Below are 12,665 nucleotides of genomic sequence, written 5' to 3'. Positions count from 1 at the left end.
TGGAATAACCTCAGAGGCCACCTTGCCTTATGGGCATGTTTCAAGCAATCCACAACCTCCCAAGCAGCCTATGGGGGACTGTCAGCGATCCAGATGTTGCGCCTTCTAGGAGCAATTGCAAACTTGTTCTTGGGACAATGTTGCTTTCATGCACAAGGAGCACGTTCTGTCAACCGTGCTGGTGATTCTCCGTGGCAATGAATGACCAGAATGGGGATTTACTTCCTATGCTGTTTGGCATGATGTGTTTTGATATCAAAAGTGAAACGTTTAACATCCTGAAATCGTAGGGTCTGTGGGTCATGGGCAGATCAAGTTAATTATTAAACCTTGGCCGTGGTAATGTAAATGCCCAACAGCTTCAAAGATAGCACATAAATCAGACTTTATAGTAAGATTTAACTGAGGGGGGAGGGAAGGGTTCTGATCTCTCTATCCACACACAGTCTGCAATATCATATTTTTCTTGATCTACAAGACGGCAAGTCAGTGTTGTTTTAATTATACCAGAGCCAAAAGCATGTTACGTTTAGTTGTAATTGGCCCTATGCAAGATAGTTAAAAAGCCACTAATCCGATTTGGTTGTTTTTGCATTAAGTGTTAATAGGATTTGAAAGCAAGACAAAGTATGGAACAGGGAGCTCTGTCCAGAAGGGAAGGATGCTAGGAGTGGAAGATGTATTTCCAAATCTACACGCAGAATCACAAGGGTAGAAGGATCATTCAGAGCTGGGGGCACAACTACTTCCATGCTGGGCTGGTGGAAACGTGGATCCTCCTGCTATCTGAGGTGCACCATCGACAGAAGGAAATGGAAAGGTCTGGTTCTGGAGCTGTGAATTCTGCTGCACCAGTGCCTCCAGCTGATGAATCAGAGACAATGCTTCCTCTATGGGGCCACCTGGGTGGGAGTCTCCAGTCGCAACGGGATTTTGGAGGTGCAAAACAGCAGAAGACTCGTGGGAATCAGACTGAACCGGATAAAACATGATTGATAACTGGGGAACAGCACACATGTTGGCGTCGAAGGCAGCACTGCCACCCTCCTCATCAGGACAACAGGACCATGGATGCAACAGTCCAATATCCCAGGTCTGGGAGGTGTCTGGTGCTACAACCACCTGCAGCTCCCTTGTCACACCCTGCTGCTCTCCACCAGCTTCCTGATGCACGCACAAGTGGCCAAGTGAATGGAGAGCCCCATTCTGGATATAGTGGTTGGCTTCCTCCCCTCTGGTTTGGAGGCACGGAGAAGCAGACGCCCCAAACGACGTCTCTTCGTGTAAGCCGTCACCTGCTGCCACATCAAAAGTGAACATATTCTCAAATGTTAGGAGCTCGGGGCCATGAGAAATCAGTGGGGAACACTCACTGCTAAACAGCAGCTTGCTCAGGGGTGCGGGGGCCAGCTCCTGTTTGCTCCCAGGACTCTGTGGTGCAAATGCAAAGCATTCGGTCACGAGGTCGGTTTTAAAAGTAACTTTCTTCCTTTTGGTTCCCGTCGAGAGACTGGGCTTTAGGCTGCTTGCAGGGGCCTTTCCAGGAGCAGCCTTTGGGAGGATCAGCCCTAATAATAAACTAGAATGATTTGCTTCAAGACCTATTAAAAGACAGAGAGAAACAATGGAATTAAAGAAGGGTTTCCTCCTCTCCCCAGCATCCACCCCTCAGCAACGTTTGCTGGAATCTTCCTAACTTTGGGCCAAATCCTTGCTTTTTGTTCAGCGCATACTGAGATAACCCTGCCCCAAGTTGCCTCATATTCACGGATATTTTTACCTATGCTAGCTAGGACAGGCTGGCCTGTCTTACAGCTCTGACTGAAACCCTACAACAGGAAATCCAAGGTTTTTCAGGTACACCAATACATGCATGCACAAATGTTTGGGGTGCAACTTTAAAGGCTGCTGTAGAAAAAAAAAATCCCCCCTTTGTTGTTTTCAGTGTTTTATCCCCCAGCAGGTCAGCAGCAGACTCAATCAATACGCCAGCCTGGCTGGTGAATGAGGTGCTTCTTCCTCCAGTGGCAAAACACTGACACTAATTGTATAAACTCACTTTAAGTAAGTAGATTTGCGTCAATGCTGTATGCAAACATGCCATGTCCACCCAGCTGTGACCTGAGGCAGACCATAGCTAAATATAAGGTGGTTTTGCTATGATTTGCAATCCCAGTTTGTAGCTGAAAACAACAGGCAACCCATTTCTAATGGCTCGGGTGACATTGAGAGGGCACGGTGCAGGGACAGCTCAAGGGAGCTCTATGTATGGTACCCCTGTACCGCATCAACACACCTCTAGTCTCCTGCCCTGGGGTGATGGCAGCCCTCTCCAAGGTCCGGATCAGGAACACAAACACTTATAATTAGAATGATGTGCTTCTCTGCAAGGACTGAGCTCCCACCTCGCTGAGCGGAGAACCAATTTGGGGTCAGTAACCAAAGGACTTGGCTGCTTCCTTAAAGGGGCTTGGCCAGCGATGATTACTGGAAACTCCGATCAGCTGCCAGCCTGCACTGAAGTATGCACCGAGCGTGATCCCGACAGGGGGATTATATGAAGTTACATCATGTGAGAGATTAGCAGCGGCCCTGACAAACAGCATTTCACATGACGAGGAGCTGTATGGAAAGACCCAGTGCTGTGACAGGGGTTACATGAGTTTACATTACACTTTATCAGCATGCAAGCTCCAGACCTTTTGTCAGCTGTGTGTGTGGTAGCTACCTCAGGGCATGTGATGTGGAGCTGTGCAGGGAAAGGAAAACACCATGTGACATTGGGCCACTCGGGTTTACTACACTCGATTCACTTTTCCCTGACTCTCAGTTTTTGCTAGTGTAAATCCATGGACTTTGGTGGATTTACTTCTGATAGACAGTCGCCTGGCGAGAACCAGGCTCCTCCTGCCCATGTCATGTTTCAAATACGATGAGAAAATGCTCTAGATGACCAGGTACAGCTACGCGACTTTAAGTGCTTGTTATCACACAGCAAGGACACAGGCAGGAAGTGTTTCCTGCTGCCCTGCATAACTTGGCCTTTTCAAGTTTGATATTCTTTGGGAAATAATTACAGCCTCTTGTGTGTCTAATACCTTGTACAGCCACAGATGACTTTAAATTATTTACAGCACTGCCAGCCCTGGTCTTCAATCAAAAGGAAGCAATGTTACTTCACCCAGCTTGCTTCCAGTCCCTACCTGGGCCTCCCTGGGGGTGGAATTTGGCAGGAACTGGCTGGAAGGCTGGCAGAGGCACCAGGAACATTTCCATCTGCTTGCTGTCCACAATGCCATATCTCTGCTTGTTGTTCAAATATGTATAGAGCATGTTGTAAGTGCCCATGGCCTGGGCCACAGCAGGGTAGAATCGTATCACACTCATCTGCTAAGCAAACAAAAAGAGATTGGGACGTTTTGTGGGTTGCCCGAAAACACAATGCGGCGACCAAAGTTCAACGAACAGTAAGTAAGTGCTGTAAAGAAAGAGACTGGCTAACACAAGGATACTTAGGCCACAGACCAGAATGGGCTCAAGCTTAATCTCATTTCAGAGAGGAGCTCCAATTCCCTTATATCATCCAGGCACTGCAGCGGAGGAAAGGGAACAGTGTGTGTCTCCCACTGGTCCACTGCATGTCTCAGGACCGGGCCCTAAACACTGTACAACTTGTACTCAACACGTGCAATGATATAATGTCACTTGCTTCAGCTGAATCAAAAAATCCCACCCGACCACTAAAACAGTCCAAACCACACAGCCCTGTTGGTGGATGTCAGCGCAGCTCTGGGGAGCAGATGTGGAGCACACAGCAGCAGCAGCCATTTCAGCTGCGTGAATGCAGGCAGCTTCTGGCAGCTGACACCCCCGTTCTGCTCCCATAATGTAAGGTTCGAGAGTTACTATTGTACCAGCTCCAATATTCAGACCTCTGGGTGGGTACTGGCCCACACACGGACAGAACCAGGACATGCTTGCGAGGCAGTTTCTCCCACAGAAAATTATCCTCAGCAGCACCCCAAAACTCAATCCTTTTGAAAGGATACCTTGGCTTCAGCTGGCCAGATGCTGTCTAAAAAATCCCAGACGTCCTCCGGGAGAGTACAGCCCCTGGACTGGATCTGTGCTGGTAGAGCCTGCACAAACCAAAAGGGCAAGCATATTAAGATTAGTCATTAGTTGACAACCTGCAGACTTATTCAGGACCTACTCAGGGACCCTCCTATTGAGACTGTTGATTGTTATGGCCAGGGGTGCTCAACCTCCGGCCCATGGGCCAAGTCTCCCCCATGGAGCCATGGCATCTGGTTGTGGGGCTCCCTAACAGGTTGGGAAATATGGCAGTAGGGAAGCAAAGGCATTTAATACCACCACTCCCCTCACTGCCAAATTCCCAAGTCCCCCATGACAGGTTGGAGCCAGGTCATGCCCTCTCTCCCTCTGCATGGCCAGACTGGAGCTGAGCCATGCCCCCTTTCTCCCTGCATGGCCAGGGTGGGACTGGGTCACACTGCCTCTCCCCACAGGGCTGAACTACACCCCCTTTCATCCATGCAGCTGAGTCAGGGCCAGAGCATGCAGCTGGCTCGAGTCATATCACCTGCCCCCACTTGCAGGGCTGGGCCAAGTCCCTTCCCCCACACAGCTGGACTGGGACCAGGTTGCCCCCAGCCTCCTTCGCATGGATCAGGACCACCAGCTGGATCCAGCTCGTGGACGGACCAGGCACCGCCTATCCAGCCCTCTGGGCAAAAGTTAAGCACCACTGGTTATGACTATTATCGCTTACGTTACCAGATATAAAGCCACCTGAAGCATGGCGTCAGTGTATGCGTAATGTGGTTTAGATCAAAAGCAAACACTGCAACTTGAACCTTTTCTGAGAGGCCTCTTTTGATCCTTCTAACCAGACAAAGTATTACAAGGAACCATCCTGCACAGGAGCCGAGGGCTGTATTAGCTGCTATAAGTGGTCTTTCCCTGCTTTCATTTCCACAGTTCTACTGTTCCACTGCAGTAGCACAAAAACGGAGATCCTTTTAAGTCCTATTTGTCGCATCTGCGGGGGCATACGTGGAGCAAACTATAAAAGCTCTCAAACCACTGCAGATCCCAAAAGTACTTAACTCATCCCAGGACATTCACCCTTTTTCCTGATCTCCTTCATCAGTTCCTACTTAAAGTCCTGTTAGCTTCATTCACTGCTGATGGGAGGAATGGCCAGGTAAAAACTGTGCAAGGACTGCAGGACTGGGCACTAGGATTTTAAACTGCTCAAAAGGACAAGTGAAATACTTGAGCTGTGGTACACAGCCCCTGGAACACCACAGGCAATAGATTTCATATACATTAGGGCTGGAAGGGACCTCGGAAAATCATCGAGTCCAGCCCCCTGCCCAAAGGGCAGGAAGTCAGCTGGGGTCATAGGATCCCAGCAAGATAAGCATCCAGTTTGCTCTTGAAGGTGTAAATAGGGGAGGGGGGGCATGTTTTATTAACAAATGCAGTCCTACTGATGCAGAGAAGAGTTTCTCCTTCCCATTGTATAACAGAAAACAAGGCTCGTACCTGAACGAGGTGGCTGCCGTAGCCTGAAACTGGATACGCTTTGGCTAAAAACTCTTTGATGCTGAACATCTGAATGGATCCTTCCCACAGCACCGTGCTCTTATCCAGGGGCTTCTGCAGCCTCGGCTCCTTCCTGAGGATGCCGGAGGAGACAGGCCTACAAGAAAGCAAGAGGGATTTGCATGTGTTTTGTAGCAGAGCCATCCCTGCAGATCTGTAAGATCTGTGTCATACCCATGTTAGTCCTTTTTCCCCTGAGTAATGCCACCCCTTTTCCTGCATGCTCAGGACCCTACAGCAGGGAAAAGGAGTTTGCTGGCTGGCCTAGCTGGGACCTCTCTTCTGTCTTGTAACACATAAATCAGATATACGAAATATGTCCAGTATCTCCCCCACTGGACAGAGAGATCAGAACTCAGTCCCAGCTAAAGGACCTATACATGCTCCTTCCCCCACCCATCTCCTCTTGATAAAGGCCTCAAAGGCTACGGACTAAGGGCAACAGGGAGGATGAGTAACAGGTATGAACTCTATTCTCCAGACCCATCTGTTATCCCCATCCCTCAAGGATGTAAAGTGCTTCTGCCATGGTACTATTTTACTATATATATGCATGTGTGTAATATATATATATATTACCTTATATTACCTTATATATATAGATATATATATATAAGGTACATGATACATCTATTGACTCCTCTGTGTAATCCTATGAAATATGAACTTTCACTTCTACCCAAGATCACTTTTACAATCTTTTCTCCAATGTCTGATGAAGGGTGTTTGTGCCCGAAAGCTTGCAATTAAAGAATTTTTTTGCAAAAATCTTGTTGGTTTAATAAAAAATATCACCTCTACCATGAACCCTGATTACCTGTGCCATGGTATAACAATCACTGTATTAGATGGGACAAATGGTCCATCTTGTTCAGCATCCAGCCACCACCTGATGCTTTAAAGTGAGGGAAACCCCCACCCCATCCCAGTAAGGTAAGGAGCCAAACACTGAAAGGGCATGCTGTTTGCCCTGAAGCCGCTGGTAATTGGTTTAAGCCAAGAAGCATTGGTTTGGATCTGCCTTTGGATCTTTCAAACTCATGGTGTGGACAATGGGAGATGTATGGGCACTTTTAGAAGCTGGTGAAGAAGTGAAGACAGCCACATCCCATTGATTTCAGGTCCTTCCTGCTAATTCCTGGTGGAACTGCCCGCACTCAGCTTTTTGCACCTCATTAATGTTGGGTACTTCTTACTCAGCACCTGGGCTCAGCCAATGCTCAGGCGTTTACACCTCTTTAAGACTGGTTATCTTGTTACTCAGAGCACTTCACCCTGCAACAGCACCTCTGAATGGACTGGACCTGGTCCCTTGCACAGCTCAGCAGCTCAGGTAGCAGTACCTGGGCACCCCACATTTTCCGATTGCCACAGGAATCTACTACTTACAGTTCAGACTGAACTAGGGAAAACCAAAAGGCAAATCTTGGCCTCCCCACTCCCACACTGACCTCTTGTTCTCCGAGTGTTGGCTCCGTCTGGCTGAACAGACTCTGGTTGAATGTAATTTTCTGAAGAGCTCTGCTTCCTTCTTCCGAGAGAGCGATTTGTTCCTTGATGGGTTAAACCCTTCTTCGCCATTAGGGCCTGGCTCTGCTGTAAAGTCAAAGGGAAATGGGATGCTTCTGTGCCCTCTGAGCACATTCATCTCTTACAAAATGGCTTTCCAATTCAAGCAGAAGGGATGAAATACAAACTGCCTTCGAACTGACACTATTTATCCCATCACACAACCTGTCAAGTTCCCCACATTGATGCCTTTAAATTCAGGGATTTTAAAGCTCGCTCAGTCTGGGTAGTTCCAGGCACCATTTTATTCTCCGGTCTGCAGGCTCACTCCCTGGGCACTCTTGTCTGATGCCCTTCTCAGAAGTGGTCCCCAGTGGTCCTGTTGCCTCTGGGCTTTCTCTGCCCTTTGCATCTGTGTGTTTTTAAAACCCAGCACTAACACCTGCAGTCCCCTGTTCCTGCTCTTCACTCCTTTCCCCTGCAGACAAGGGCTAAAATCAGATATGGGGGTTTATCCCAAGACTGACTGTCCCAGGCTGTTACTCCCAGCAAAATAGGTCTGGGACAGTCATTTACACACCAGTTTGAATGGCAACTAACTCAAATTAGCCTCTACTGCGGGGGTGGGCAAAATGCAGCCCGCCAGGCCATTCTATCCAGCCCACGGGGTCCCTAAAAAATTTAGAAAATTAATATCTATCTGCCCCTGGCTGCCTGTCATGCGGCCCTCAATGGCCTGCCAAAACTCAGTAAGCAGTCCTCCATCTGAAATAATTGCCAGCCCCTGCTCTACTATCCCAGGGCAAAGTGTTAATTCAGATACTTCACTGGTACTTAACCAGGGACAATGCACTTGCTCATCTGTAGGATCCAAGGATAAAAGGCTTGCCCCACCTCCCGGAAGTCTAACATCTGTTTTTAGCAAACTGGAGTGTAATGATTTTACCCCACTTTTGTCCTGCTATGGTACGGCTCATTCACTGTGTATATATCAGCAATCCCTCCCAGTCGAGGATGACTGTCTTGCATCACTGCTTTATCTGTAGCTCTGAAGATGGCTGACAAGGCTGATCAGGGATTGACAGACTCTGTTGCTAGCTCATTCATTAGTTAATAGTCCGTAAGCATCATCCCATTCCAAGGTAGACACTCAAGCACCAGGTGCCACCCGCCCCCCGATTTAATACGAGGAGTGTGAATATAGTAAAGACAACCTGAAGAGCATAAAGTTAATAAACACAGTTGGAATTCCCCAGTTATACGTAGAGGGGTGTAGGGTGTAGCCGGGCAGGTCTAAGGACATAGGCAGACAAGGTTCTTTGGGAGGATGTGATATCTTTTATAGTTGGTCTAATAAAAGATATCAGATTCACCTAAAGAACCTTGTCTGCCTAAGTTATACATAAAAGGCAAGGCTCTTTGCGTAGATGTGATCTCTTTTATTAGACCAACTTCAAGTCTCTTGCTATGCCTGAAGAAGGGTGACTGCACCAGAAAGCTTGCTAAGAACTTTTTTCCAACTACTCAGTTGGTCTAATAAAAGATATCAGATTCACCTAAAGAACCTTGTCTGCCTATGTCCTTAGACCAGCACAGCTACAACCAAAAATCCAGCAGCATGTAAGTTATACACAGGTGCCTCAAACTGTCCCATAGCCAAAGATAGCATTTACCCAGGATACCAGCAAACAAAGTCTCAGCTATACTGCACTTGCTGTTTATGTGCCATAGACTTATCCCAGCTGCCAGCATCTGGCATGGAACAGGCTGGGACTAAGAGGGAGGAGAAAAGGGTGCTCCCCTCTCTCTCTAGTCTTAGCGTGAGTCCCCATGACTTCTTTCACACTATTTCTCTGTGCTTGCTCATATAGGTGTTTTTATAGGTGAACTTAGTGACTAACCAAGAACACTAGCTTGGACTAGGTATTCCAAGAAGATACTACTGCCCTGGCCAGAAATGTTCCTCGTTGGGACACTTGAATAAAACGTATCAAATTGTTAGATGGATTTGTGATGTGGAAAAAGGTTAACTTCGGGAAAAATGTAAGCTCTCAGGCTAAGCGATGGGATCCTTTCTCCCAGCTTACTTACCAGTACAGATATGGCAATCCAGGTCCAGTAAGTGACTTTTATGCTGGTCTGTGGTGTCTTTCTCAGACTCTGTAGCAGACTGGGGAATTGGCAGCATCTCCATACATAACACTGATTCCTAAAGGAAGTGTTCAAGTTATCCGTGTGTACAGGTAGGACTTTATTCGTACTCAGGCTATGCCCTTTAACAGTGTTATTGGAAGTAATGACTCAGTATCCATTCACACTCTTCTCATTCACCCCCTGGTTTCACCCATGGTCCCAAGACAGGGCAGGAGGAGGCCAGCATGGCACGGGGCAATTCCTAGGCTCACTCTAGTAGATGTTGCCTTCCATCTTTCAACGAAGCCTTCAAACCACAGTCCAAACCAGGCCTCTTAGCAACGAACTGTCGATTAACCATAACCTTTTGCTGAAATGATGGAGAGACACCATCTACATACCACAGAACATCCATCCCCTTTATAATTAATCCAAATGGTTCAACACATTTGTACAGGAAGAGACTGATTTAGTAGCCCATAGCTCCACCAATGTCCTTTTTAAAAACAAACTGGGCGAGGGGATACAGCACTGACCCGGACTCATCACAGGTCAGATAAGCAGCAGCATGTAAGCTTCCTTATCTCAATGGCCTGAAGTCATCCTGCATTCCTCTCTGTAAGCCCTCACCCCTATTGCACAGTGTTTTTAGGAAGGCTAATGTCTTCATTAGATTAGCACAAAACCATCCATCTTGTTTTTATCATAACTTCAGGATCTGAACAGGAGAGTCCAATGGAAAAAAACAGCTTTATGCTAACCCACTGTCCATTAGTCAGCCTGTCACACCAACCAACCCACTGCACTGAAAACCATTTGCACAAAGAGTCAGACACCAGCAATTGGCATTTTAAGCTTCAGTGAACGAGATGGTTTCAAACAGTTAGGACTTCCCCTTGCCTCTCCCTTTATATCTTACCAGGCAGGACACTGAGTAAATTTACACTGCTCAAATACTCACAAACAGGTCTTCCAAGGTGACGTTCTCTTCCATCTCTCTGTGTATCTCTAGTTCTCCTTTGTGGGTCAGTTTTGTGGAGCAACGCATTGGTGCTTCTTGCTGCTGTTTCTCTATCACCTCCAGCACCTGGAAGATTCACTCTGAAGTGTATGGGCCCCAGAGGGCATCTTTCGGTTGCAAAAATACATTTTTTAGAACTGACAGAGGTAAAAACCAAAATGAAAACGCAGTGTCTGAAGTCATGCATTCCCGCACCGAGCCCTGTGCATGCCGAGAAGAGGCAGTGCGTTACTGCAGCCTGGCTCGCCAGCCGTGGCTCGTGGGTGCTGAGCACCCACTAATTTTTTCAGTGGGTGCTTGAGCCCTGGAGTACCCACGGAGCTGGTGCCTATGCCCCAAACTGTCCAGTGCCCAAGAGTCATCCTTCCTCTCTGCATCTCAAGTCTGACACTGTTAAGGAGTCTCTCACTGTTAATAAAAAAGGATCAGTTATGTAAACCTCACTGCACCGTACAAGGGAAGCCAATGGTTAGCAAGCTCCCTGTCGCAGCAGTGAGAAGAGCGGTGCACCGTTCTGTGATCATGCTTTTATAAAAAGTTACAAAAAAGATTAACAGATTAGGAAGAGGCAAAGCAATCAAAGCATCAGGCCTCTCAACTGATCTGGAGTTAGAGCCCCTAAGTAGCACAGAGCAGCTATGACTTTGGCTTAGGTCATCTGCATTACTGCCAGTCCAAGGGATGGGCACGTCACAACCGCAAAGGCCTGACATTGCAGCTGCAGTGGACTGACTTACCTGCTTGTGCTCCCTGGCTCTCCACTCTGCCAACTCCTTTGGTGCCATCTCCAGGGAATTCATTTGAACCAGGCGCTGTGGCGTCACCTCACCAAGAACCACCTGCTGGAAGAGGAGCTGAAAGCACAGAAAACGGTGAAGCAAAACAAAGGCTGTCTGCAGTCAGCTCCGCTTCCAAAGATCTCCCTCTTTCCATCCCCTGCTAAATAGGTATTTCAAAGCCTTTATCACATTACTCGGCAAAGTCGTCTAAACTCCCAGCAGGGCTCAAGTGCAGATGGGTTGTGTCATGCCAGAAATTATATATGGGTCTGAATTTCCCCAGACAGCAGCTTCAGATGATAGCTATGTACACCAAGGCAGGCCCAATTTCATACGCTGTGCAGCAGATACCCAGGTGGGTGGAACCGAACAAATGTCTTTACCTGTCTGTAGGCAGGGTACGGGCCACTGGTGATGAACAAGGGTCTACTTAACTCACAGCGAGATAAAGCAATTTTCACAGCTTGGTTGCAACACGAGAGCTGATTTTGCAGCATTTCCCAGCAGCCCCGCCCCTCGCAGCTGATTGGCAGAGAGGCGTATACCGTATAATTTGGTTGCAAATTGCGTGAAAAGTAAATTATGTCATATAATTTAGCATATTATTATAAATCTGAATATTAAATTTAAATCTCAGTGTAAATATATTATCAACATAAATGCATATATAATAGGAATGGTAATTCATATCATAAGCATTTATGATTATATGTAGTGTTCTACAAAATGTTTAGAAATACTAATGAATGCTCACCCTAATAGAAACATTTTCGCTTCACTGACTGGTGCCTTCACTTCAGTCCATGTCACTGGCAGACAGTAACTCTCACTCACGTGATCTACAGCTGCAGCGATTGTCGCGTTGTCTTTGTATTGCGGTAAATATTGGGATGTGTTAAAACAGTGTATTTTATGAATACGCCGGGGGAGGAGTTTTTAGGTTGTTTCATGAGACATTGCAGCCAATGCAATATTTCCTGGTGATTGCGGACAATGCCGTTTTTCACGAAATCCACAAAACCGTGAATTAAGTAGACCCCTAGTGATGAATTAAGAGGTGCCTTGGTACCCTACATAAAGTTTCTAAGGGTCACGGGGGGGGTCCAAGAGCGGGATGCCTAGACATATTGTAATGCAGCCTTCTTCCAGCAGCAAACAGAATGAGACTAAGGCTGGAGCATTTCTCTCTGTGCTCAGGCCTCTTGTTCTATATATACACATGTTTAAAGACATCTGTCCACCACTTCTCATTTAATAATGCAGAACACTGGCAAAAGAGTATTGGAAAGCATTTGGCAGCCTGTCTCCATCTGTTACCTTGTTTTTTGGTGCTCGCAGGTTGAAGAGGAGACTGCGGTACTTGTTTTTATAGCGCTGGTCAACACAGAGGAAGAGGCGGAATATTTCCTTCTCGATGTTGTTTGCTAATCTCATTATCGTGTCTTCGGGGACATCCAGATCAAGAGATTCCTCCAACCTGGAGCACAGTAAGCAAGAACTAGACGGACATATCAGCGCGGCTTGCTACCTGGGAACTGATTTCCAAACCGGCATGCTTTCTTCAGTTAAAACTCCAAACAAATGGGCCTGAG

At 47.1% G+C, this 12,665-nt stretch overlaps 1 protein-coding gene across 4 annotated transcripts in view; it reads right to left on the bottom strand.

Annotated features, from left to right (window-relative positions):
- Positions 1-528: 528 nt before the first annotated feature.
- The window catches only part of SPOCD1 (SPOC domain containing 1), a 32,655-nt gene continuing 20,518 nt past the window's right edge, over positions 529-12,665 (bottom strand). For 3 of the 4 annotated variants that reach the window (XM_006019358.3, XM_006019359.3, XM_014517847.2), the window contains 9 exons: positions 12,391-12,550; positions 11,032-11,148; positions 10,235-10,360; positions 9,232-9,349; positions 7,083-7,227; positions 5,572-5,728; positions 4,050-4,139; positions 3,204-3,390; positions 529-1,601 (listed from right to left, as the gene is read on the bottom strand). In XM_006019358.3, coding sequence (XP_006019420.2) covers positions 721-1,601; positions 3,204-3,390; positions 4,050-4,139; positions 5,572-5,728; positions 7,083-7,227; positions 9,232-9,349; positions 10,235-10,360; positions 11,032-11,148; positions 12,391-12,550 — 1,981 coding nt within the window. In that variant the 3' untranslated portion in view covers positions 529-720. The remainder of the gene's footprint in view (positions 1,602-3,203; positions 3,391-4,049; positions 4,140-5,571; positions 5,729-7,082; positions 7,228-9,231; positions 9,350-10,234; positions 10,361-11,031; positions 11,149-12,390; positions 12,551-12,665) is intronic. The other variant, XM_025198734.1, reaches the window with a different exon arrangement.

The sequence above is a fragment of the Alligator sinensis genome, unplaced genomic scaffold (assembly GCF_000455745.1).
Source record: "Alligator sinensis unplaced genomic scaffold, ASM45574v1 scaffold337_1, whole genome shotgun sequence".
Classification (NCBI taxonomy): domain Eukaryota; kingdom Metazoa; phylum Chordata; order Crocodylia; family Alligatoridae; genus Alligator; species Alligator sinensis.
This window is presented reverse-complemented; position numbering and strand designations above follow the sequence as displayed.